Source organism: Hyla sarda, chromosome 7, assembly GCF_029499605.1.
Source record: "Hyla sarda isolate aHylSar1 chromosome 7, aHylSar1.hap1, whole genome shotgun sequence".
NCBI classification, from domain to species: Eukaryota; Metazoa; Chordata; class Amphibia; order Anura; family Hylidae; genus Hyla; species Hyla sarda.
In genome coordinates this window covers 10,237,323-10,264,616 of record NC_079195.1, presented here as the reverse complement: position 1 = coordinate 10,264,616, position 27,294 = coordinate 10,237,323, and the positions used below count along the sequence as shown (strand labels likewise).

At 45.9% G+C, this 27,294-nt stretch overlaps 1 protein-coding gene across 5 annotated transcripts in view; it reads right to left on the bottom strand.

Annotated features, from left to right (window-relative positions):
* LOC130281948 (pancreatic lipase-related protein 2-like) overlaps window positions 1–27,294 on the bottom strand; it is a 100,905-nt gene that overhangs the window by 48,260 nt on the left and 25,351 nt on the right. For all 5 annotated transcript variants that reach the window (XM_056529742.1, XM_056529741.1, XM_056529738.1 and 2 more), the window contains exons 5-6: window positions 25,031–25,182; window positions 24,070–24,195 (exon numbers count right to left, since the gene is read on the bottom strand). In XM_056529742.1, the coding sequence (XP_056385717.1) occupies window positions 24,070–24,195; window positions 25,031–25,182 (278 nt within the window). The remainder of the gene's footprint in view (window positions 1–24,069; window positions 24,196–25,030; window positions 25,183–27,294) is intronic.

The following is a 27,294-nucleotide window of genomic DNA, read 5'->3' as shown; positions in this document are numbered from 1 at the left end:
CTGCTACCTCAGTAGAGTTCAGCAGATACGGAAGGAAGAAAACCTCTTTATCCTGCCAGCATGGGCCAGAATGGGCCAGAAAGCCTCCAAGGATACTCTAGCCAGATGGATACGGATGACCATCATTGAAGCCTATCAGAAGGAAGGAAGGAAGGGAGCCGCCTTATCCTTTAAAGGCTCACTCTACTCGGGCTACTTCCACATCTTGGGCGGAGAGAGAACAGGTCTCATTGGTGGAAATATGCAACGCCGCTTCTTGGTCCTCTTCTTCTACATTCGCCAGGCATTACAGACTGGATTTGCAGACCTTGAACCCGGCCTTCAGTACCGGAGTGTTGTCGGCTGTAACCAAGAATGAATCCCCCCCTTTGTGTTCTATGTTAGATCCCTTCTGTGCTGCGGTAGGGACGATGAGGAAAGTGGGTATTTTATTTACCCTAATTCTACTTTCCTCGAGTCCCGAAGGCAGCACAATACCCAGCCAATAAAATGATGTTTTTTGCATTGAATCGGTCTATTTTATTACACAAGGTGATCTGGTAGTTGGGTACCTTTATAGGGCCACTGGCCCAACCCAGCAAGTAACTAATTAATTATTAGTGTTATTCTAGGTGACGGTCCTGAGATGAGCTCCTGAAACTAAGGTAATCCCTTCTGTGCTGCCTTCGGGACTTGAGGAAAGTAGAATTACGGTAAGTAAAATACCCACTATATCCTCTATATATAACACTATGTCCTCTATATATAACTCTATGAGGGGCATTTACTAAGGGGTTTAGTCATTTTTTTCTGACTATTTTTGGCGCAAAATTGTCGCAATTGCGTCTACCCTATTTTTCGTGCGACTTTCTCTAGCAAGAGCTAGAAAGTAAAAAAAAAATTCCCGCTTGATTTACGCAAGTTTTCATTTTTGACTTGCAGTGGTCAGGTATTTATTAACTGAGACAGACGCAGTTGCGCAATAAACTGTCGCAACGGCCGTAAAAATTGACTAAATTTACTCCAGCTCCAACATGGAGCAGGAAAAGCTACTACCGCCCGGGCTCCGACATACTTTCTCCCCGCTACCCTCACTTCGCTACCGGGACACTGCAGTGATTTACATCCCACCCCTCTCACCTGCCAGCGCCACACAACTCCCATCTGTCTGCTAACTGTTGCAAGACTTCAAGTCCCAGCATGCCCTTACAGTGAGGACACGCTGGGAGTTGTAGTCTTGTAGCAGCGGGAGCTGAGCGACGTGGCGGGAGACAAGGGGGGAGGGATATCAGTGTCCCCATAAGTGAGGGTAGCGGGGAGGCAGTATGAGGAGCCCGGGCAGCTGCACTGTAATGTCAGCCCGGGCTCCTGCCCTGATAGCCAAAGGCTTTGGCTGTCAGGGCATGCTGGGTGCTGTAGTTTTGCAACAGCTGGAGGGCCACAGTTTGCAGACCACTGGTTTGTGGTCTGTTTACTGTAGTCCTCCAGCTGTTGCAAAACTAAACAGCTGAAGGGGACCGGCAAAGACGTTCACTTACCCTTCCGAGGCTCCAGCGGCGATCGGTGACGGAGATCGTCGGGTGGCACTGTCGTGCGGCGCTGGATCCTACGGAAGCCAGTAAGTTGCCCAAGCCCTAAAACAGTGTTTCCCAACCAGGGTGCCTCCAGATGTTGCAAAACTACAACTCCCAGGTTGGGAAACACTCTGCCCGGCCTCCGCCCCACCTTACTGTAAGGGCATGCTGGGAGTTGTAGTCCTGCAGCTGGGGGCAGGGGACAAGCTTGTCACTTGCCCACACATCTCCTGCACCACACAACTACAACTCCCAGCATGTCCTTACTGTAAGGGCATGCTGGCAGTTGTAGTCGTGCGGGGCAGGAGATGTGTGAGCAGGTGATAATTAATGTACTAACCCATTTTTTTTTCTTCTCATTTCAGATCCATGTATCCTGTGGACTCCTTCGGATTCGGTGGACTACTTCGATGACCAGCGTTTTTCTTTGTTTGATTTTATTAAAATGGTTAACGAGGGCTTGTGGGGGAGTGTTTTTTGTAATAAAAATTTTTTAAAACCTGTTGTGTTTTTTCCTGACTTTACTAGACAGGCTTAGTAGTGGAAGCTGTCTTATAGACGGAGTCCATTACTAAGCTGGGCTTAGCGTTAGCCACAAAAACAGCTAGCGCTAACCCCCAATTATTACCCCTGTACCCAACACCACAGGGGTTGCGGGAAGAGCCGGTACCAACAGGCCTGGAGCGTCAAAAATGGCGCTCCTGGGCCTAGGCAGTAACAGGCTGGCGTTATTTAGGCTGGGGAGGGCCAGTAACAATGGCCATCGCCCACCCTGGTAATGCCAGGCTGTTACTGTTTGGTTGGTATTTGGCTGAGAATGAAAATAATTAAATATTTAAAAAAAACACATAGGGTCCCCCCTATTTTACATGAAGTAAATTTCCCACTTTTGCCTATGTGTGCCAAATGTATTAACGCCGTGCAACAATTTAGGAAATTTGTCCCACAGTCAAAAATGAAGTATAAAAAAACAGGGTAAAAACCAGACTACATAGTAAAAGATTAGTAAATGCCCCTCTATGTCCTCTATATATAACACTATGCCCTCTATATATAACACTATATCCTCTATAAATATATAACACTATGTCCTCTATATATAACACTATGTCCTCTATATATAACACTATATCCTCTATATATATAACACTATGTCCTCTATATATAACACTATGTCCTCTATATATATAACACTATGTCCTCTATATATAACACTATGTCCTCTATATATATATAACACTATGTCCTCTATATATAACACTATGTCCTCTATATATATGACATTATGTCCTCTCTATATATAACACTATGTCCTCTATATATATAACACTATGTCCTCTATATATAACACTATGTCCTCTATATATATAACACTATGTCCTCTATATATATATAACACTATATCCTCTATATATAACACTATGTCCTCTATATATATAACACTATGTCCTCTATATATAACACTATATCCTCTATATATAACACTATGTCCTCTATATATATATAACACTATGTCCTCTATATATAACACTATGTCCTCTATATATAACACTATGTCCTCTATATATAACACTATGTCCTCTATATATATATAACACTATGTCCTCTATATAACAATATGTCCTCTATATATAACACTATGTCCTCTATATATATAACACTATGTCCTCTATATATATATAACACTATATCCTCTATATATAACACTATGTCCTCTATATATAACACTATGTCCTCTATATATATATATATATATATATAACACTATATCCTCTATATATAACACTATGTCCTCTATATATAACACTATGTCCTTTATATATAACACTATGTCCTCTATATATAACACTATGTCCTCTATATATATAACACTATGTCCTCTATATATAACACTATGTCCTCTATATTTAACACTATGTCCTCTATATAATCGGCAGCCATATTGCAGCCACTCACATCAGCGTTCTATTGCAGAGAGAGAGAGAGGGACAGAGAGCAGTGTGTTGTACAGAAAAGCATTTCCACAGCAGCGAATCACCTCAAGCCCAAATCCACCCTTGAAGCACTGATAGGGAAGGTAGAGATATTGAGGAAAAGTGCAATTGTGGGTGTATTACAGCAGTAATTCACCTCAAGCCCAAATCCAGCCTAGAAGCACTTATAGGGAAGGGAGAGAGATTGAGAAAGAAAGTGCAATTTTGGGTGTAGTACACAGCCACTGTGTGCTGCAGCACTGGTGTGTACAACAACTGAAAAGCTAATAGAAGTCAGCCAGTTCGGTTGAGCAGAGCACAAGCCATAATCACCTGCTATTAGTGCCTAATTCTGGTTAAGTAGCGGAGCAACTAGGCCCTTAAGACTTGCCAGAGTGGAGTCCCTGAGCGCTGTACAGCTCCCGAAGGTTTGCTATGGCAGTGTTTCCCAACCAGGGTGCCTCCAGCTGTTGCAAAACTACAACTCCCAGCATGCCCATACAGCCAAAGCAAACCTTCGAGAGCTGTCCAGCGCTCAGGGACTCCCCTCTGGCAAGGTTAGGGTTAACAATCCCCCAGCGCATCAGGCCCGAGGCTGACATCACAATAGCACACGCGCAGATGACCCTCCTGAGAGAGGACGAACTGCGCATGAGCCCATCACGGGATCCGATTCGCCGAAAGTGGCCCAATCCGCATTCAGCTTAGAAGAAGATGAAAGTAAGGAGGAGCGCGCTGATGACGCCAGAGGATTCAGTCGAGCGGGAGGTGGGCACGTACGGAGCGAGGGGCAGGCCGGCCTCCCACACACCACCCTCCATGGTGACGTCCCGATGGCAAGATGGCGGCGGAAGAAAAACAAAAGTGGTCGAGGCAAGGCAGGAAGCAAATGAAGAAACCAGCTTCTGGGTCTGGAACCAAGGTAAGAAAAACACAACATACAGTACCGTGAGCAACCGAAAAAAAAAAAAGCCATAATAACATATAGCCACAGTACTAACTAACTGCCACAAGCAGGTTAAGGCAGTGGAGAACCCCTTTAAGGGCCTAGTTACTGTGAAAGGCCATCCAAAAGAACACACCTGCTGGTGTTGTAGACAAATACTGTTTCAAGCATAGTGGAGCGTATTGTCCTCCCCTCATATAAGCACTAAGTATGTCAGGCAGAGAAGTGCCAGGACATGCACAGAGGAGTGGCAGAGGCCTAAATTCATCAGGCGCAGGCAGAGGTTGCAGCAGACTAGGGGCAAGTGGCAGCAGGAGTCGCAGGCTAAGCTCCCGGTATCAACTAGTGGTGGTGTCTCAATCAGCAACTCATCTGCCGTCATCGATTGGTTAACACTGTCATCCACTTTATCACAAGTGACATCTGACACCCCCAGTCAACAGTCGGTAGGTTCCTCAGACACGACCCTCAGTTGGCATGGCCCGGGAGCAGTCCCTGTCCTCCCATTGCCTCTGTCCTATGCTGTTCCCTCCCCCACAGAAGTATCTTATGCTGTAGGTTCAGCTCCACTATTTAGTGAGGATGATCTTATAGAGGACAGTCAGCAGCTACTGGACAGCCAAGAAGGGATGGAGACATGCACCGCCTCCTCCGCTAGGCAGGCAAGTAGTGATGAGGAGAGTCGCGTGGGAGGTGGTGTTGTGAGCGTTCAGGCTCCTGAAGCAGACACTGTTGAGGAACCTGAGGAGGACATCAGTGATGTGCTGACACAACTCGATGATTATGAAGCCGATCGCACTCTGGAGCTTGGTGCTGAAGGGGCTTCATCATCATCATCAGCAGGTTTCCTGTGAGGCAGCAGCTGAGCCAGCAAGGTGGTAGCATGGTTGACAGTCAGCATAGTGGCAAAGGTGGAAATTCTGGAGCCAAACGTTCCCTGGATAGACCACCTGCTTCGCGGCAGCCTACCTTCCTGGGGGGTAGTGGAACAGGGGTTCCTGGAGACAGCGGCAGAAGCAGTCAACTAGTGCGGACTGTTGGTTGGAAAATCAGCTACTCGGCCGTGTTGCAGTTTTTCATCAAGCATCCGGAGGAGGTTAACATGGCCACATGCAAGAGGTGTCAGCAGAAGGTGATGCGTGGCCAGGGTCCCAATGTTGGCACCACGGCCCTGCGTCAACATATGCTGCGTGGCCTGCTGCATTACCCAGTGGCACGCCGCTCCCTGTTTCAGCCAGCCAAGGCTCCACCACCTCAGCCGAAGGGAGCTGTGTGTCATACCCTCTTTCTGTCACACCAGATGCTCCTGCTCCTCCTACTTTGAGTCAGTCATTCTGCCAGCAATCTATTGGCAAAGCCATGTCCAATAGGCAACAATATGTGCCCACTCCTCCAACGGCGCAGAAGTTGAATGTGCTCCCTTCTAAGTTGCTGGTGCTGCAGTCCCTCCCTTTTCAATTGGTGTACTCTACACCATTCAGAGAACTGATGGCTTGTGCCGAGCCGAGGTGGTGAGTTCCAAGCCGTCATTTCTTTGCGAAAAAGGTAGTGCCAGCCCTGCATAATTTTGTGAAACAGAAGGTGGGCCAGTCCTTGAGCCTGTCGGTGTGCACCAAAGGGCACGGCAGCGCCGATGTGTGGAGCTGTAACTATGGTCAGGGACAATACATGTCCTTTACGACCCACTGGGGGAATGTGGTTCCTCCACAGCAACAACCCCAACTTGGACAGATCACGCCGCTTCCTCCTCCATGATCTCAGGCCTTTGGTCCTGTGACAGTATGCGACTCTGCCTCCTCATCCTCCACCATGTCCTCAGCCTCCACTGCACGGACAAGTCTCAGTGCCCCTCCAGCATACCACAGTCTACAGTCACTGATGAATACCTTTCTTCACCCGCATAGTGAAGCAACTCCTCAGCGGCAGGTAGACATGGAGCAGGACCTTAACCAGCAGGTTGTGGCATACCTTGACATGCCCATGCAAACACAATTTGAAGATCCGCTGGATTTCTGGGCAGCCTAACTTGATTTGTGGCCGCAACTAGCAGAGTTTGCCCTGGAAAAGCTGTCCTGCCCGGCCAGTAGTGTACCATCAGAGCGGGTGTTTAGTGCAGTGGGGTCCATAGTAGCCCCAAGGAGAACTTGTCCATTCACGAAACATGTGGAGAGACTGACTTTTGTGAAGATGAATCAGGCATGGATCAGCCAGGATTTCCACCCACCAATGCCTGATGCATGAGAGTAGATTGACCATGGTGCCACACCAACACTTCCCAAATATGGATAGTGCTAAACTTATTTAAGGTGCTGCTCCCCAGTTACAGACATTCCTCCGCATCAGACCACAAGTAAATATTGAGGATAAGCATTAGCTAAAACTTAACTTTTCTTATGATAAAATATATGGACCCCATTTTTTTTTTTTATATCTAAGAAAAGGAAAGGTGTGCAAAAAACACCATGTGCCACCTACACCACCAAGTATTGATGTGATGCAAAGACCTCTAAAAGGTGGAAGGGAACAACATATGGTCCATTGTAACCGGTTGGGTTAAAAACTTCCCCTGTAGGGCCCTACTCTCACATTATTAATTCCCTTCTTGGCAAGTGTTACTCGCCCCGGGCGGCCCCACACAGGAACCTCTCCCTATTTCCACCTACAAACACTGCCATTTCCCAGGGATTTTAGGTGGAAATAAGGAGAGGTTCCTGTTTGGGGCCGCCCTTTTTAGGGCGAGTAACACTTGCCAAGAAGGGAATTAATAGGGAAAGAGTAGGGTATACAGGGGAAGTTTTTACCCCCACCTGCTACAATGGACAATATGTTGTTCCCTTCCACCTTTTCGAGGAAACTGTTACTTGTCTTAACCCCTTAAGGACCCATGACATACCGGTACGCCATGAGTCTGCTCCAGCTCTATAACGCGGGCCACGGCGTGGCCCCGCGTCATAGCGGGTCGGGCCCGGCCTTTAACAAAAGCCGGGACCCGTGGCGAACAGCGCGCAGCACTGATTGCGGTGCCGCGTGCTATTAACCCTTTAGATGCTGCGTTCAAAGATCTTTGTGCATGCATGCAGTCTCAGATCAGATGCGTTTCGGGGAGCCTTGTCCCCTTTTTCATGAAATTAAATGAAAAAGGGGACAAGGCTCCCGAAACGCGTCTGGTCCGAGACTGCACACATGCACAAAGATTGGGACTCATCACTACAGATATTGACAAGTATCTCAACCTTATACCGGCAAAGCCAGTAAGAAGCCTCCAGCACAGGACCTCCATCCCCCTCTCACACCTTTCCCCGTGCCATTGGGGTAGAGAGGGAGAATCTCTGAGGATCTTTTACGCTGCCATATACTGGATTTACATCACCAACCCGGCACCGACAGACCTGGTTAGAGGCCCATAGTGCCACACTTCCTATTCTCCCTTACCATTTGTCCCCATGCCGTCTGGGAATAGCGAGTGCTGGGCTGCTCATCTGACCAGCCTTGCGCAGAGAAGGATCCAGTGTGCTCCCATTCAGGAGTCTCCAGCGCTGCTGAGCGCAGCCACGAAGTATACAGCAGCCCCATACTGGACTTAATCTATTAGCGCCGCTTGCGGAAACTAACTGTTTAAAGAACTCGTGCTCATTATAGCGCAGTTTACATATGTCCCCAATATTATTTTATCTTATGCATCGCTAGTTTTTAATGTAAATAATTACTATTTATAAATTACTTGTATTGTGAGGTGTCCTTAGCAAGGGCCCTGCTTGGGATGTCACTTTTATATAATTTACTATTCACAATAAATGTATTTGTATTAGACACAATCCTGATTTCCCTTTCTTTCTTTGCTCACTCTAACTGTCCCATATCTAATTCTTGATTTGAAAAATGATACATTTTGTTCATGTGTTTAACCCCTTAAGGACCGGAGGTTTTTCCGTTTTTGCATTTTCGTTTTTTGCTCCTTGCCTTTAAAAAATCATAACTCTTTCAAATTTACACCTAAAAATCCATATGATGGCTTATTTTTTGCGCCACCAATTCTACTTTGTAATGACGTCAGTCATTTTGCCCAAAAATCTATGGTGAAGCGGGAAAAAAATCATTGTGCGAAAAAATTGAAAAAAAAAACGCTGTTTTGTAAGTTTTGGGGGCTTCCGTTTCTACGTAGTACATTTTTCGGTAAAAATGACACCTGATATGTATTCTGTAGGTCCATACGATTAAAATGATACCCTACTTATATAGGTTTGATTTTGTCGGACTTCTGGAAAAAATCATAACTACATGCAGGAAAATTAATACGTTTAAAATTGTCATCTTCTGACCCCTATAACTTTTTTATTTTTCCGTGTATGGGGCGGTATGAGGGCTCATTTTTTGCGCCGTGATCTGAAGTTTTTAACGGTACCATTTTTGCATTGATAGGACTTATTGATGACTTTATTCTATTTTAAATGATATAAAAAGTGACCAAAAATGCACTATTTTGGACTTTGGAATTTTTTTGCGTGCACGCCATTGACCGAGCGGTTTAATTAATGATATATTTTTATAATTCGGACATTTCCGCACGCGGTGATACCACATATGTTTATTTTTATTTTTATTTACACTGTGTTTTTTTTTTATTGGAAAAGGGGGGTGATTCAAACTTTTAATAGGGGAGGAGTTAAATGATCTTTATTCACTTTTTTTTTTCACTTTTTTTTTGCAGTGTTATAGGTCCCATAGGGACCTATAACACTGCACACACTGATCTTCTATGTTGATCACTGGTTTCTCATAAGAAACCAGTGATCAACGATTCTGCCGGATGACTGCTCATGCCTGGATCTCAGGCACTGAGCAGTCATTCGGCGATCGGACAGCGAGGAGGCAGGAAGGGGCCCTCCCGCTGTCCTGTCAGCTGTTCGGGATGCCGCGATTAGCCGCGGCTATCCCGAACAGCTCGACTGAGCTAGCCGGGAACTTTCACTTTCACTTTTAGCCGCGCGGCTCAGCTTTGAGCGCGCGGCTAAAGGGTTAATATCGCGCGGCGCCGCGATCGGCGCTGCGCGCTATTAGAGGCGGGTCCCGGCTTCACTATGACGCCAGGCCCGCCATGATATGACGCGGGGTTACTGTGTAACCCCGCGTTATATCGGAAGAGCAGGACCAAGGACGTACCGGTACGTCCTTGGTCCTTAAGGGGTTAAATATAATCTCTTCAAACCTGTCTGTTTAACCCCTTAAGGACCAGGCCAATTTTCAGTGTAGTACCCGGCTATTTTTTGCACATCTGACCACTGTCACTTTAAGCATTAATAACTCTGGGATGCTTTTACCTTTTCATTCTGATTCCGAGATAGTTTTTTCATGACATATTCTACTTTATGTTAGTGGTAAATTTTTGTCGATACTTGCATAATTTCTTGGTGAAAAATTCAAAAATGTGATGAAAAAATTGAAAATGTTGCTTTTTTTTTTTTTACTTTGAACTCGTAAGGAAAATAGACATTCCAAATAAATTATATATTGATTCACATATACAATATGTCCACTTTATATTTGCATCATAAAGTTGACATGTTTTTACTTTTGGAAGACATCAGAGGGCTTCAAAGTTCAGCAGCAATTTTCCAATTTTTCAAAACATTTTCAGGGACCAGTTCAGTTTTGAAGTGGATTAGAAGGGCCTTCATATAAAAAATACCGCGAAAATTACCCCATTATAAAAATTGCACCCCTCAAAGTATTCAAAATGACATTCAGCAAGTGTATTTACCCTTTAGGTGTTTCACAGGAATAGCAGCAAAGTGAAGGAGAAAATTCAAAATCTTCATTTTTTACACTGGCATGTACTTGTAGACCCAGTTTTTGAATTTTTGCAAGGGGTAATAGGAGAAAAAGTCCCCCAAAATTTGTAACCCAATTTCTCTCGAGTAAGGACATACCTCAAATGTGTATGTCAAGTGCTCGGCGGGCGCAGTAGAGGACTCATAAGGGAAGGAGCAACAATGGGATTTTGGAGAGTGTGTTTTGATGAAATGGTTTTTGGGGGGCATGTCACATTTAGGAAGCCCCTATGGTGCCAGAACAGCAGAACCCCCCCCCCCCCACATGGCATACCATTTTGGGAACTACACCCCTCAAGGCATGTAACAAAGGGTCCAGTGAGCCTTAACACCCAACAGATGTTTGACGACTTTTCGTTAAAGTCAGATGTGTGAATGAAAAATTTTTTTTTTTTCACTAAAGGGCTGTTTTTTCCCAAATTTACCATTTTCACAAAAGGTAATGGGAGAAAATTTGTAACCCCATCTCTTCTGAGTATGGATACCCCATGTTAGGATGTAAAATGCTCTGCGGGCGAACTACAATGCTCAGAAGAGAAGGAGTCACATTTGGCTTTTGGAAAGCAAATTTAGCTGAAACGGTTTTTGGTGGGCATGTCACATTTAGGAAGCCCCTATGGTGCCAGAGCAGAAAAAAAAAACAACCCACATGGCATACTATTTTGGAAACTATACCCCTATTTGGCTCACTGTACCTTAACACCTCACAGGTGTTTTACGACTTTTTGTTAAAGTTGGATGTGTAAATGAGAAAAAAAAATCACTAAAATGCAGTTTTTTACCCCCAAATTTTTTTTGTACATTTTTACCAGGGGTAATAGGAGAAAATGACCCCCAAAATATGTAATCCCATTTCTTCTGAGTATGGAAATTCCCCATGTGTGGACGTCAAGTGCTCTGCTGACGCACTACAATACTCAGAAGAGAAGGAGCGCCATTGAGCTATTTGAGAGTGAATTTGTTTGGAATGGAAGTCGGGGGCCATGTGCATTTACAAAGCCCCCCTTGGTGCCAGAACAGTGGACCCCCACATGTGACCCCATTTTGGAAACTACACCCCTCACAGAATTTAATAAGGGGTGCAGTGAGTATTTGCACCCCACTGGCATTTGACAGATCTTTGGAACAGTGGGCTGAGCAAATTAAAAATTGCATTTTTCATTTTCACGGACCACTGTTCCAAAAATCTATCAGACACCTGTGGGGGTAAATGCTCAATGTACCCCTTATTACATTACATGAGGGGTGTAGTTTCCAAAATGGGGTCACATGTGAGGGGGTCCATTGTTCTGGCACTATGGGGGCTTTGTAAACACACAAGGCCTTCAATTCCCTCTCTTCTGAGCATTGTAGTTTGCCCGCAGAGCACTTTACATCCACATATGGGGTATGTTCTTACTCAGAAGAAATGGGGTTAGAAATTTTGGGGGGCTTTTTTCCTATTTTCACTTGTGAAAATGAAAAATTTAGGGTAACACCAGCATTTTAGTGATTTTTTTTTTTTTTTTTCATTTTTCCATCCAACTTAGAATAATTTTCATTAAACATCTGTGGGGTGTTCAGGTTCACTATACCCCTTGTTATGTTCTGTGAGGGTTGTAGTTTCCAAGATGGGGTCACATGTGGGTATTAATTTTTTTGCATTTATGTCAGAACCGCTGTAAAATCAGCCACCCCTGTGCAAATCACCAATTTAGGCCTCAAATGTACATAGTGCGCTCTCACTCCTGAGCCTTGTTATGCGTCCGCAGAGCATTTTACGCCCACATGGGGGGTATTTCCGTACTCAGGAAAAATTTCGTTACAAATAGAGATGAGCGAACTTTTCAAAAGTTCGATTCAGCCGATTCGCCGAATTTTCCGAAAAGTTTGTTTTGTTTCATATTTTTTTTTCGCGGCTAATCTATATTAAAAAAGGCTATTTCTAGCCTACATACAGCCTCTTTAGGGGTATAGAACACTTTGCTGTGTTCTAAAACGCATATTGAGTGTGCTGGGTTAGTGAAATAATACTGTTATTCAGAATAACATGCAGATTACCGGCCTCGCTTTTAGAATCACTGCCGCACAGCAGCACAATTACAGAGCCTGGTGGTCGCATCAGTGTCAGGAGACCATATAGTGACTGAATGACACAGCGTGGAGGTGTTGGCAGCAAGAGGAGACCATTTAGTGGCTGAATGACACAGCATGGACAGGTTGTCAGCATGAGGACACCATATAGTGGCTGAATGACACAGCGTGGAGGTGTTGGCAGCAAGAGGAGACCATTTAGTGGCTGAATGACACAGCATGGACAGGTTGTCAGCATGAGGACACCATATAGTGGCTGAATGACACAGCGTGGAGGTGTTGGCAGCAAGAGGAGACCATTTAGTGGCTGAATGACACAGCATGGACAGGTTGTCAGCATGAGGACACCATATAGTGGCTGAATGGCACAGCGTGGAGGTGTTGGCAGCATGAGGACACCATAAGGTGGCTGAATGACACAGCGTGGAGGTGTTGGCAGCATGAGGACACCATAAAGTGGCTGAATGACACAGCATGGACAGGTTGTCAGCATGAGGACACCATATAGTGGCTGAATGACACAGCGTGGAGGTGTTGGCAGCAAGAGGAGACCATTTAGTGGCTGAATGACACAGCATGGACAGGTTGTCAGCATGAGGACACCATATAGGGGCTGAATGGCACAGCGTGGAGGTGTTGGCAGCATGAGGACACCATATAGTGGCTGAATGGCACAGCGTGGTGGTGTTGGCAGCATGAGGACACCATAAAGTGGCTGAATGACACAGCGTGGAGGTGTTGGCAGCATGAGGACACCATAAAGTGGCTGAATGACACAGCATGGACAGGTTGTCAGCATGAGGACACCATATAGTGGCTGAATGGCACAGCGTGGAGGTGTTGGCAGCATGAGGACACCATATAGTGGCTGAATGACACAGCGTGGATGTGTTGGCAGCATGAGGACACCATATACTGGCTGAATGACACAGCGTGAAGGTGTTGACAGCATGAGGACACCATAAAGTGGCTGAATGACACAGCATGGACAGGTTGTCAGCATGAGGACACCATATAGGGGCTGAATGGCACAGCGTGGAAGTGTTGGCAGCATGAGGACACCATATAGTGGCTGAATGACACAGCGTGGAGGTGTTGGCAGCATGAGGACACCATATAGTGGCTGAATGGCACAGCGTGGAGGTGTTGGCAGCATGAGGACACCATATAGTGGCTGAATGACACAGCATGGAGAGGTTGTCAGCATGAGGAGACCATATAGTGGCTGAATGGCACAGTGTGGATGTGTTGGCAGCATGAGGAGACCATATAGTGGATGAATGACACAGCGTGGATGTGTTGGCAGCATGAGGAGACCATATAGTGGCTGAATGACACAGCATGGAGGTGTTGGCAGCATGAGGAGACCATATAGTGGATAAATGGCACAGCCCGGAGTTGCCGGCAGCATGAGTAGGCACTAGGCCTTCACAATCCCTAAGTTTAAAAGATGAATTAAGAAATTTAAACCAAAGATTTTGGACCTATGAGAAAATTTGAAATTCCCAGAACCATGTCCAACAGCGGCATCAGTAACCCATATATTGCCTGAATGACACAGCCTGGAGTTGCTTGATGCACGAGTACACACCAGGGCTTCACAATCCTGCCAAAAAAACACCACAATTTTAGAAATTTTTGAAAAAGATTTTGGATAGCGGGTGCTACCTATGAGAAAATTTGAAATTACCAGACCCAGGCCCCACCACAGCGGCATCAGTAACCCATATATTGGCTCAAGGACACAGCCTGGATTTGGCTGATGCACAAGTGCACACAGGGCTTCACAATCAACAAAATTGTATATTTTTTTGTAAAAAATGTATACCTTCGGGTAAAAACAAGCGCATATCCAACAGTTCAGAAGACTCTATAATGCAGGACGGTGGACCACCCAAAGACTTTCTTCTCAAAAATAATAAACCACACAATGTTTGAACATTTTTTACAAAAACTAATTCAAAATGTGTGTAAGCGCATCTGTCTCCAAAAGATCAGATCACCAAAGGAGTTTTTTCGCCCAAAATTATTAAGCAGAGTTAATCCCTCTCCGTTCTCCGTATATATATTTTTTTTTTCATAAAAAAATCAAACGCAACAAGCGTTCCGTTGTGTAACGGTTAGCATTCTGCAAAATTCTATTTTATTACTGATAAAATTATCAGTAAATTTAAAAATAACACTACCCAAGAGTGTTTAATTACCCCATACATTGCACCAGGAGCAGTCAGGAGAAGGCCTCAGCAGTACCCAAGAGGCTTTAATAACCCCTTATATTGCACAATCAATTGCGAGATCGAGCAATAACAGGTGTGTTATGGCCTCAGATGTCCTGGGCCGCACTAGCGCTCCACTGAACGGATTAGCGTCTCTCTATCTTTCACCGACAGGTGCGGGTAACCCACTACCTCTCTGAGAGGTACGCTGCCTTGAAGCAGGTGGTCTCCCCCGGGCACGTTTGTCTCCTGAATTTCCACTACTGCGACACAACGCTAACTGCCAACCGTGCTACCGCCTTGCTAACTCAAGGGCAACTTGCAACTCTCTTCTCCTGATGATGATTAAGCCCCTTCTGCACCCGGCTCCCGTTGGCGATAGGGATCATTTTTGCCAGGAAAGAAGAATCACAACTAAGTGCGGGTCATATGCTAGGGTTCATTAAGTCCCTGCCCCTTGTACACACCGCATGTCTCTACTAACAATTGGATGGTTTAGTGAGGTCCTCAGATCGGCTTCGGTGGGGTAGGAGAAGACCCTGGCAGAGCGACGAGAATTTAACAATCATTGTTGAAATTTGCATTAAGCATCAGGCACCAGGGAGGCAAGTAGTTCCTAAAAGACACAGAATGATTCTAGAGCAGTCATTCGCAGTACCCAAGAGGGTTTCATAACCCCTTACATTTAAAGATCAATGTTGACCTTTGCATTAAGCATGTATTTAGCTACTGCTAAACTTCAAAAAATTATAGGCCCAAGGCCAGAAGCATCAGTTTCCCCCATATTAGGAGCATAGTTGTACCCCAGATTAGGCAGCATAGATGTCCCCCAGATTAGGAGCATAGTTGTCCCCCAGATTAGGCATCATAGATGTCCCCAGATTAGGAGCATAGTTGTCCCCCAGATTAGGAGCATAGTTGTCCCCCAGATTAGGCAGCATAGATATCCCCCAGATGAGGCTGCATAGATTTCCCCCAGATTAGGCAGCATAGATGTCCCCCAGATTAGGAGCATACTTGTCCCCCAGATTAGGCAGCATAGATGTCCCACAGATTAGGAGCATAGTTGTCCCCCAGATTAGGCAGCATAGATGTCCCCCAGATTAGGAGCATACTTGTCCCCCAGATTAGGAGCATAGTTGTCCCCCAGATTAGGCAGCATAGATGTCCCCCAGATTAGGCAGCATAGATGTCCCCCAGATTAGGCAGCATAGATGTCCCCCAGATTAGGAGCATAGTTGTCCCCCAGATTAGGCAGCATAGATGTCCCCCAGATTAGGAGCATACTTGTCCCCCAGATTAGGCAGCATAGATGTCCCACAGATTAGGCAGCATAGATGTCCCCCAGATTAGGCAGCATAGTTGTTCCCGCAGTCAGCGCGGGCCGGTCAGAGCCAATCAAAGGCAAGCAGGCCATACAATGTCCAAGTCTGCCCCAGAGGGTTTCATAACCAACCAAAATTGAGAAATGTTTTTTGTAGGAGCATGGTCAATCTACTCCGAGCCATCTGGCATTGGTGGCTGGAAATCCTGGCTGATCCATCCCTGATTCATCTTGACAAACGTCAGTCTCTCCACATTTTTAGTGGACAGTCGAGTTCGCCTTGAGGTGACTATGGCCCCGGCCGCACTAAACACCCGCTCTGATGGCACACTACTGGCCGGGCAGGACAGCTTTTCCAGGGCAAACTATGCTAGTTGTGGCCATAAATCAAGTTTGGCTGCCCAGAAGTCCAGCGGATCTTCAATGGTTGTTGGCATGGCCATGTGAAGGTATGCCACCACCTGCTGGTTCAGGTCCTGCTCCATGTCTACCTGCTGCTGATGAGTTGCTTCACTATGCGGGTGAAGAAAGCTACTCATCAGCGACTGTGGACTCAGGCTGCTGCTGATTGAGCTGGCACTGCTCCTGCCACCCCTCCCCTCCCCAGTAGCCATGGCAGTGGAAGGTGAGCGCAGAGGGCCCCCCGAGACAGACCTGCGAGTGGATGGACCATCGGCCAACTGACTACGTAGAATCTCTCTGTAGTAGGTCAGTTTGTCCTTCCTCTCAGTGGGTGTAAAAAAAGGCCCCCATTTTGGGATGGTAGTGAGGGTCTGATAAGGTGGATATCCAGAAGTCATCCTGCTGATGACGAAGCATGTGTTGACGCAGGGCCGTGGTGCCGACATTGGGACACTGGCCACGCTTCACCTTCTGCCGACAGATCTTGCATGTGGCTACGTGAACCCCCTCCGGATGCCTTATGAAAAACGTCCACACCGCCGAGTAGCTGATTTTTCCACCCGCAGTCCGCACTAATTGACTGCTACTGGCGCCGTCTCCAGGAACCCCTGTTCCACTACCTCCCGGAAAGGTAGGCTGCCGCGAAGCAGGTGGTCTCCCCCGGGCACGTTTGGATCCTGAATTTCCACTCCTGCCACCACGCTGACTGCCAACCATGCTATCTCCTTGCTGCCTCAAGGGCAACCTGCAACTCTCTTCTCCTGATGATGATGAAACCCCTTCTGCACCCGGCTCCCAATTGCGATCGGCTTCATCATCATCAACAGTTGTGTGCACGTCACTGATGTCCTCCTTAGGTTCCCCAACAGTGTCTGCTTCAGGACCCTGAACACTTGCAACACCGTCTCCCACGACACTCTCCGAATCACTACTTGGCCGCCTAGTGGAGCAAGCGGCGCATGTCTCCTCCCCTTCTTGGCTGTCCAGTAGCTGCTGACTGTCCCCTATTGGATTGTCCTTAGTAAATAGTGGAGCTGAACCCACACCATAAGATACTTCTTTAGAAGATGGAACAGCATAGGACAAAGGCAATGGGAGGACACAGACTGCTCCCGGGCCATGCCAACTGAGGGTTGTGTCTGAGGACCCACCGACTGTTGACTGGCGGTGTCAGATGTCAATTGTGATGATGTGGATGAGCGTGTTAACCAATCGACGACGGCAGATGGGTTGCTGGTGGAGACACGACCGCTGGCTGATAACGGGAGCTCAGGCCTCTCGCTGCGACTCCTGCTGCCACTCGCCCCAAATCTGCTGCCAACTCTGCCTGAAGTATTTAGGCCTCTGCCACTCCTCTGTGCACGTCCTGGCACTTCTCTGCCTGACATATTGCGTTTATGAGGGTAATACAATACGCTACACTACTCTTTAAACAGTATTTGTCTAGAACAGCAGCAGGTGATTACTTACGGCTGTCCTTGAACAGTATTTAGGCCCTTGACAGATTAACAGGTACTAGATGGTACAATACTTGGATGTACCTATGCGGTATGCACTGATGAGAGCAGTAATATGCCTAACTATTAGCAGAAAAAAAATCTGTATTTTTGTAAAACACCAGCCGGTGGATACTATTGTTTGGACTTTGACGGTATGGAGCACCTTGACAGCTTAACAGGTACTAAATGGTACAATACTTGGATGTACCTATGCAGTATTTACTGATGAGGGCAGTAATATGCCTACTAGCAGAAAATTCTCTGTATTTTTGTAAAACACCAGCCGGTGGATACTATTGTTTGGACTTTGATGGTATGGAGCACCTTGACAGCTTAACAGGTACTAAATGGTACAATAATTGGATGTATCTTTGCGGTATGCACTGATGAGGGCAGAAATATGCCTAACTATTAGCAGAAAAAAACTCTGTATTTTTGTAAAACACCAGCCGGTGGATACTATTGTTTGGACTTTGATGGTATGGAGCACCTTAACAGCTTAACAGGTACTAAATGGTACAATAATTGGATGTACCTATGCGGTATGCACTGATGAGGGCAGTTATATGTGCATAACTATACGCAGAAAAAACTGTTTAACCCCTGTTTAATATCGCATATTCGCGAATTTGCGAATATTCGCTAATATAGCACTATATATTCGTAATTGCGTATTACGTATATTCGTTTTTTTATTTTTAATTAATTTTTGTAAATTTTTTTTTTCACAGTAAACATCACAGTGATCATTCCTCTCTGCTTCCAGCTTGTGTGGTGTAAAGAAGGCTCTAATACTACTGTGTGAAACTGGCGTGCGAATTTTCGCATATGCGAAAATTAGCATATGCTAATTTTCTCATTTGCGAAGTTTCGCATATGCTAATTTTGCATGTGCTAATTTTCGTATATGCTAATTTTCGCTTATGCAAATTTTTCGCATGTGCGAAAATAAACCGTGAATATTACGAATATGCGAATTTAGCGAATATATGACGAATATTCGTCCATATATTCGCGAAATATCGCGAATTCGAATATGGCCTATGCCGCTCAACACTACCCTGTCGTATTTCAAGGCAACAGCTTAGGGTCACATATGGGGTATTGCCATACTCGGGAGAAATTGCCTTACAAATTTTGGGGGGCTTTTTCTCCTTTCACCCCTTATGAAAAATGGGAAGTTGGGGGTCTACACCAGCATGTTAGTGTAAAAAAATAAATTTTTTACACTAACATGCTGGTGTTGCCCTATACTTTTCATTTTGACAAGAGGTAAAAGGGAAAAAAGCCCACCAAAATTTGTAACGCAATTTCTCCCGACTACAGAGATACCCCATATGTGGGCGCAAAGTGCTCTGGGGGCGCACAACAAGGCCCAGAAGGGAGAGTGCACCATGTACATTTGAGGGGATTTGCACAGGGGTGGCTAATTGTTACAGCGGTTTTGACAGACACAAAAAAAAAAAAAAAAACACATGTGACCCCATTTCGGAAACTACACCCCTCACGGAATGTAATGAGGGGTGCAGTGAGAATTTACCCCCCCATTGGTGTCTGACAGATCTTTGGAACAGTGGGCTGTGCAAATAAAAAATTTTGTACAGCCCACTGTTCCAAAGATCTGACAGACACCAGTGGGGGGTAAATGCTCACTGTACGCCTTGCTACGTTCCTCAAGGGGTCTAGTTTCCAAAATGGTATGCCATGTGTGGGTTATTTTGCTGTTCTGGCACCATAGGGGCTTCCTAAATGCGACATGCCCCCTGAGCAAAATTTGCTCTCAAAAAGCCAAATATGACTCCTTCTCTTCTGAGCATTGTAGTTCGCCCGTAGTGCGCTTCAGGTCAATTTATGGGGTACCTCCATACTCAGAAGAGATGGGGTTACAAATTTTGGGGGGTATTTTCTGCTATTAACCCTTGCAAAAATGTGAAATTTGGGGGGAAACGCACATTTTATTGAAATTTTTTTTAATTTTTTTACATATGCAAAAGTCGTGAAACACCTGTGGGGTATTAAGGCTCACTTTATTCCTTGTTACGTTCCTCAAGGGGTCTAGTTTCCAAAATGGTATGCCATGTGTTTTTTTTTCCTGTTCTGGCACCATAGGGGCTTCCTAAATGCAACATGCCCCCCAAAAACCATTTCAGAAAAACGTACTCTCCAAAATCCCCTTGTCGCTCCTTCCCTTCTGAGCCCTCTACTGCGCCCGCCGAACACTTTACATAGACATATGAGGTATGTGCTTACTCGAGAGAAATTGGGCTACAAATATAAGTATACATTTTCTCCTTTTACTCCTTGTAAAAATTCAAAAATTGGGTCTACAAGAACATGCGAGTGTAAAAAATGAAGATTGTGAATTTTCTCCTTCACTTTGCTGCTATTCATGTGAAACACCTAAAGGATTAAAATGCTGACTGAATGTCATTTTGAATACTTTGGGGGGGGGGTGCAGTTTTTATAATGGGGTCATTTGTGGGGTATTTCTAAGATGAAGACCCTTCAAATCCACTTCAAACCTGAACTGGTCCCTGAAAAATTGTGATTTTGGAAATTTCGTGAAAAAATTGGAAAATTGCTGCCGAACTTTGAAGCCCTCTGGTGTCTTCCAAAAGTAAAAACACGTCAATTTTATGATGCAAATATAAAGTAGACATATTGTATATGTGAATAAAAAAAATATTTGGAATATCCATTTTCCTTACAAGCAGAGAGCTTCAAAGTTAGAAAAAAGCTAAATTTTCAAAATTTTCATCAAATTTTGGGATTTTTCACCAAGAAAGGATGCAAGTTACCAAAAATTTTTACCACTATGTTAAAGTAGAATATGTCACGAAAAAAACTATCTCGGAATCAGAATGATAACTAAAAGCATTCCAGAGTTATTAATGTTTAAAGTGACAGTGGTCAGATGTGCAAAAAATGGCCGTGTCCTAAGGTGTAAAATGGCTGGGTCCTTAAGGGGTTAAAAAAAAAAAACAGCCGATGAATAGTATTGTTTGGACTTGCAGAGTATGTAGCCGGCCCCTTGACAGATTAACAGGTACAAAATGGTGCAAATGCACTACAGTCCACTGAACAATCACGTATTTCTGAACAGCAGCAGGACCCAACAGTGCAGCACCACAAAAAAAAAAAAAATAATCCAGGGATTAAACCCTAAATTGCACTGTCACACAATTCTGAGCAGCAGAAGTTTTGTGGAGCAAATAAAAAAAAACTCAATTGGGCTGAAAAATGAGGAGATAAGATGCTTCAGAAAGTTGAGGCAGCTTGGAGATCTGTATGAGGCAGCTGACAGCTATCTGCCCCTCTCTGCTGCAATGCTCAATAACGTGAATAGGAGGTTTAGCAATCAATGATCCTTCTCAGAGTAACAGCACAGCACTCTGCACTCCTGCCTTTCCCTAATGCTGATGTGACTAGCAGTTGCAGTGTAACGCTGTGGTATGAGCTATTCACACACACACAGTCCCGTCCTCTCCATCTGACTGCATAGATGAAATGGAGGCAAGATGGCCGCCAATTATATAGGGGCTGTGACATCACAGGGGTCAGTGAACACTGATAGGCTGCATCTCACATGTGATTCAGGGTCAGCCCGCCTACCTTCATTCCCGCCGCTGTTTCCCGCCCTCCCATCATCCTCTGCCCCATGTACTCACATGTGGATCCGCCATCTTAGGTCTCCAATAGCCTGGAATGCTGTAAAATGGAGTTTAATGAAGCGATTCGTGCGATAGAATCGCGGTGATATTCGTATTCGTTGCGAATCAAATTTTTCATGAAATTCGTAACGAATTCGGGTTCGTCAACTTCGATTCGCTCATCTCTATTTACAAATTTTGGGGGTCTTTTTTTGCTTTTACCATGCACCAGCATGTTAGTGTACATTTTTTTTATTTTTTTACACTAACAGGCTGGTGTAGCCCCCAACTTTTCCTTTTCATAAGGGGCAATAGGAGAAAAAGCCCCCCCACAATTTGTAGTGCAATTTCTCCCAAGTACGGAAATACCCCATATGTGGCCCTAAACTGTTGCCTTGAAATACGACAGGGCTCTGAAGTGAGAGAGCGCCATGCGCATTTGAGGACTAAACTAGGGATTGCATAGGGGTGGACATAGGGGTATTCTATGCCAGTGATTGCCAAACAGGGTGCCTCCATCTGTTGCTAAACTCCCAGCATGCCCGGACAGTCAATGGCTGTCCGGAAATGCTGTGAGTTGTTGTTTTGCAACAGCTGGAGGCTCCGTTTTGGAAACACTGCCGTACGATAAGTTTTTCTTTTTTATTGGGGGGACAGTGTAAGGGGTGTATATGTAGTGTTTTACCCTTTATTATATCTTAGTGTAGTATAGTGTTTTCGGGGTACATTCGCACTGGCGGGTTACGGTGAGTTTCCTGCTAGGAGTTTGCACTGCAGCAAAAAATTTGCCGCAGCTCAAACTTGAAGCAGGAAACTCAGTGTAAACCTGCCCGTGTGAACAGCTGCAGGCACACTGGGTGAAAAACCTTCAGTTAGGTTCTGTTCACCTAACTCAGTATTTTCCAACCAGTGTGCCTCCAGCTGTTACAAAAGTACAACTCCCAGCATGTACTGATCGCCGAAGGGCATGCTGGGAGATGCAGTTATGCAACAGCTGGAGGCACGCAACTACAACTCCCAGCATGCTGAGACAGCTGTTCACTGTTTGGGCATACTGGGATTTGCAGTTTTGCATCATCTGGAGAGCTACTGTTTAGAGACCACTGCACAGTGATGTCCAAACTGTGGCCCTCCAGATGTAGCAAAACTACAAATCCCAGCATGCCCAGACAGCAAACAGCTGTGTGGGCATGCTAGGAGTTGTAGTTTTGCAAGATCTTGAGGGCTACAGTTTAGAGACCACTGTATAGTGGTCTCAAACCGTAGCCCTCCAGATGTTGCTAGGCAACTCACCGGCTTACGTAGGATCCAGGGAGCTGGCCGCACGTCATCGCCGCCCGCCGATCTCTACCGTCGATCGTCGCCCGCAGCCTCCGCCGATGGGTAAGTGGACTCTGGCACTGGTCCCTGTCAGTTTCCCCATTTTGCTCCGCCTATTGTGGGTGGGCAGAACGGGAAAACCGAAAGTTAATCCCCCCGCCCCCGATCTGCTATTGGTCATCGCTTATAGATGACCAATAGCAGGGTTAGGAGGGGTGGCACCCCTGCCACCTCACTCCTATCCCTTCAGGGGGATCGTGGGTGTCTTGGACAACCGCGATCCTCTTAATTTTCCTGGTAACTGGGTCACCATAGACCCATATGACCCGGAATTGCGCAAATCACGGGTGTGAATTCACCGGCGACATGGAGGGGTCTGATGAGCCCCCTGGGCATTTGCACGGGGTGCCTGCTGATCAATATCAGCAGTCACCCCGGTCCGGTCCCCGCCCGGCGCGCAATGGGGACTGGAATTCCCATGGACATATGGATAAGTCATGGGTCCTTAAGGGGTTAAAGAAGCACTCCGGAAATGTTTTTCTTTTTTATCTATATAATGCAGCATAGAAAATTATTAGAAAATAATGTAGACATCCTTGTTTATGTCTTGTGCTATCCTGTGTTAGTTGAGGTTGCAGGCATAGGGTTTTCAGCCATACTGTTTGTAATTCCTTCACTGAGATGATTTCCTAATGCTGACTACAATTCCCATGAATCCTCTGGTTTTGCAGTGAGAGAGGGTGTAAAGTCTGATCACTGCCCCTGGTCATCTAATTAGGCTGCTGGTGCTGGAAGTCACCCAGGTGAACTGATTAGACTCATAAGCGTGTAGATGTCAGTTCACATTATGGGCTGTTTTGATGGAGTTTCTTATTCAAAGAGAAATAATTCCAAGAGGCAAAAGTGATTTGACCTATAATCACAACTGAGGTGTTTTTTACCTTTTTATTTTTTTTATTTTTGCTTCAGAAAAACTGAAGTATGGGCATGGTGATACATGCAACTGGCGGTACGGTGAGGAGTGTAAAACCAAACTATGCTCGTCTTAATAGGGTGTCACCAACATGAAAAGTTGGCAAGCTCTGCATTAAGCATCATTGATCACATGACCTAGTTATGGCGATAAACTGCATGGGTGCAGCTGTACTGGAAAGAAACAGATGGCACTGTAGGAATAGTGATAGTGAGTGTGCATTATATGGGATATAAAAAAAAAACCCTGGGGTGCTTCTATAAATAAATACTTATATCCCCCTTCTATATATACATCTATGTACCCGGTTACCTGACTCATTTCCATAGGCCAGGGGTCACTGCCGCTCTCGGTGTATCCGTGGACGATGAACACAGAGTTTCTGCTGCCGTCAAAATTCGATTGTTCAATGGAGGAGAGATTTTTAGCGCTGACGACCTGTATATAAGGGAACAAGATGTCAGTAATGTCCACAATAATGTCCACAGGTGATAAGTCCTATAATATCGGGAGCGATGACAGATGATGGTCCTATAAGAGGAGATCATATAAGATCGAGAAGATCCTACACCTGGTCACCACATCTACAGAGCTGTGTATAATGGATGAGAGGAGGAGATGATGGAAAGATATATCCAAAAAACAAGCACAAAACAGGGGTAACACTGCGGTATAGTGTATATCACTGTATTTATGCATAATGTACACCTCTAAATATTTCACAAGACATCATAACACAACGTCCAAGGTATCGACACATCTCACCCAACAGAACTGGTGCAGACAGGTAAGTGACGCTATAAGTTTCTGTAGCATTTTCATGGTTTTTTATGGTTTTTGGGGCCTGATGTTAAAATAACAGTTAGGTACTTCTGAAGACCCTGCTCCAGTCTCTGAACCATGTACTCAGGTGCTATTGATGTTACAGATGTTTAGAAGATGTTCTGCTGCCTCAGCTGCCCCTCTGGCCCCAGGTGTCCTCTGGCCGCCCTAGTTGATGTGGGGGGGACACTGCACTCCCTTTCCTTTTTCAGCCGTCCCTATCATATACACCACGTCTCCTCCAGTAGAGGTCCCTTACAGAGGCCAGGAACACTGATGCCAATCTTACCAAATCTCAACCCATACTACCCAAAAACCCACCCGTGAGCATGGTGGATTCACATTGTTTCCCAACAATCACAGGCAAGTAGCATCACTGCAGCACAGAGAATTTTAGGAGGGGAGAGCGCTGGTCTAGTAATAGATACTGGAAGGATCAGGATCACCTTACCTGATATTGGTCGGTGTTTTGTTGTGTGAACAGGAAGAACTGGGTGTTTATTGACTTCGGAGATTGTGGAAAGATGGAGACCGGCCGAGTCAGTGACCAATACGGGTAATCGTTGGTGAAGCAGCCTAAATCCTCGTAGCATTTTTTTTCACCTTCACCAGAAAGGATAAGAGATGTGTTATATATAGTGTGAGGTAAACTGTATATAAAGGTCACAATAAACATCTAATGCCCAATCACTTATATTGATCATTCAGTCACATCCAGAGCTGTAATGACAAGTTTCAACCACAGCCTATTGGTCTCCAACCTGTAGCTCTCCAGGTCAATACTCCCTCCATACCCTCATGGCTGGGGGCTCTTCAGGTCTGGATAACTACTACTCCCTCCATACCCTCATGGCTGGAGGCTCTTCACATCTTGATAACTACTACTCCCTCCATACCCTCATGGCTGGAGGCTCTTCAGGTCTGGATAACTACTACTCCCTCCATACCCTCATGGCTGGAGGCTCTTCAGGTCTTGATAACTACTACTCCCTCCATACCCTCATGGCTGGGGGCTCTTCAAGTCTTGATAACTACTACTCCCTCCATACCCTCATGGCTGGGGGCTCTTCACATCTTGATAACTACTACTCCATCCATACACTCATGGCTGGAGGCTCTTCAGGTCTGGATAACTACTACTCCCTCCATACACTCATGGCTGGAGGCTCTTCAGGTCTGGATAACTACTACTCCCTCCATACACTCATGGCTGGAGGCTCTTCAGGTCTGGATAACTACTACTCCCTCCATACCCTCATGGCTGGGGGCTCTTCAGGTCTTGATAACTACTACTCCCTCCATACCCTCATGGCTGGGGACTCTTCAGGTCTTGATAACTACTACTCCCTCCATACCCTCATGGCTGGGGGCTCTTCAGGTCTGGATAACTACTACTCCCTCCATACCCTCATGGCTGGAGGCTCTTCAGGTCTTGATAACTACTACTCCCTCCATACCCTCATGGCTGGGGGCTCTTCAGGTCTTGATAACTACTACTCCCTCCATACCCTCATGGCTGGGGGCTCTCCAGGTCTTGATAACTACTACTCCCTCCATACCCTCATGGCTTGGGGGCTCTTCAGGTCTGGATAACTACTACTCCCTCCATACCCTCATGGCTGGGGGCTCTTCAGGTCTTGATAACTACTACTCCCTCCATACCCTCATGGCTGGGGGCTCTTCAGGTCTGGATAACTACTACTCCCTCCATACCCTCATGGCTGGGGGCTCTTCAGGTCTTGATAACTACTACTCCCTCCATACCCTCATGGCTGGGGGCTCTTCAGGTCTTGATAACTACTACTCCCTCCATACCCTCATGGTTGGGGGCTCTCCAGGTCTTGATAACTACTACTCCCTCCATACCCTCATGGCTGGGGGCTCTTCAGGTCTGGATAACTACTACTCCCTCCATACCCTCATGGCTGGGGGCTCTTCAGGTCTGGATAACTACTACTCCCTCCATACCCTCATGGCTGGGGGCTCTTCAGGTCTGGATAACTACTACTCCCTCCATACCCTCATGGCTGGGGGCTCTTCAGGTCTTGATAACTACTACTCCCTCCATACCCTCATGGCTGGAGGCTCTTCAGGTCTGGATAACTACTACTCCCTCCATACCCTCATGGCTGGGGGCTCTTCAGGTCTTGATAACTACTACTCCCTCCATACCCTCATGGCTGGGGACTCTTCAGGTCTTGATAACTACTACTCCCTCCATACCCTCATGGCTGGGGGCTCTTCAGGTCTGGATAACTACTACTCCCTCCATACCCTCATGGCTGGAGGCTCTTCAGGTCTTGATAACTACTACTCCCTCCATACCCTCATGGCTGGGGGCTCTTCAGGTCTTGATAACTACTACTCCCTCCATACCCTCATGGCTGGGGGCTCTCCAGGTCTTGATAACTACTACTCCCTCCATACCCTCATGGCTTGGGGGCTCTTCAGGTCTGGATAACTACTACTCCCTCCATACCCTCATGGCTGGGGGCTCTTCAGGTCTTGATAACTACTACTCCCTCCATACCCTCATGGCTGGGGGCTCTTCAGGTCTGGATAACTACTACTCCCTCCATACCCTCATGGCTGGGGGCTCTTCAGGTCTTGATAACTACTACTCCCTCCATACCCTCATGGCTGGGGGCTCTTCAGGTCTTGATAACTACTACTCCCTCCATACCCTCATGGTTGGGGGCTCTCCAGGTCTTGATA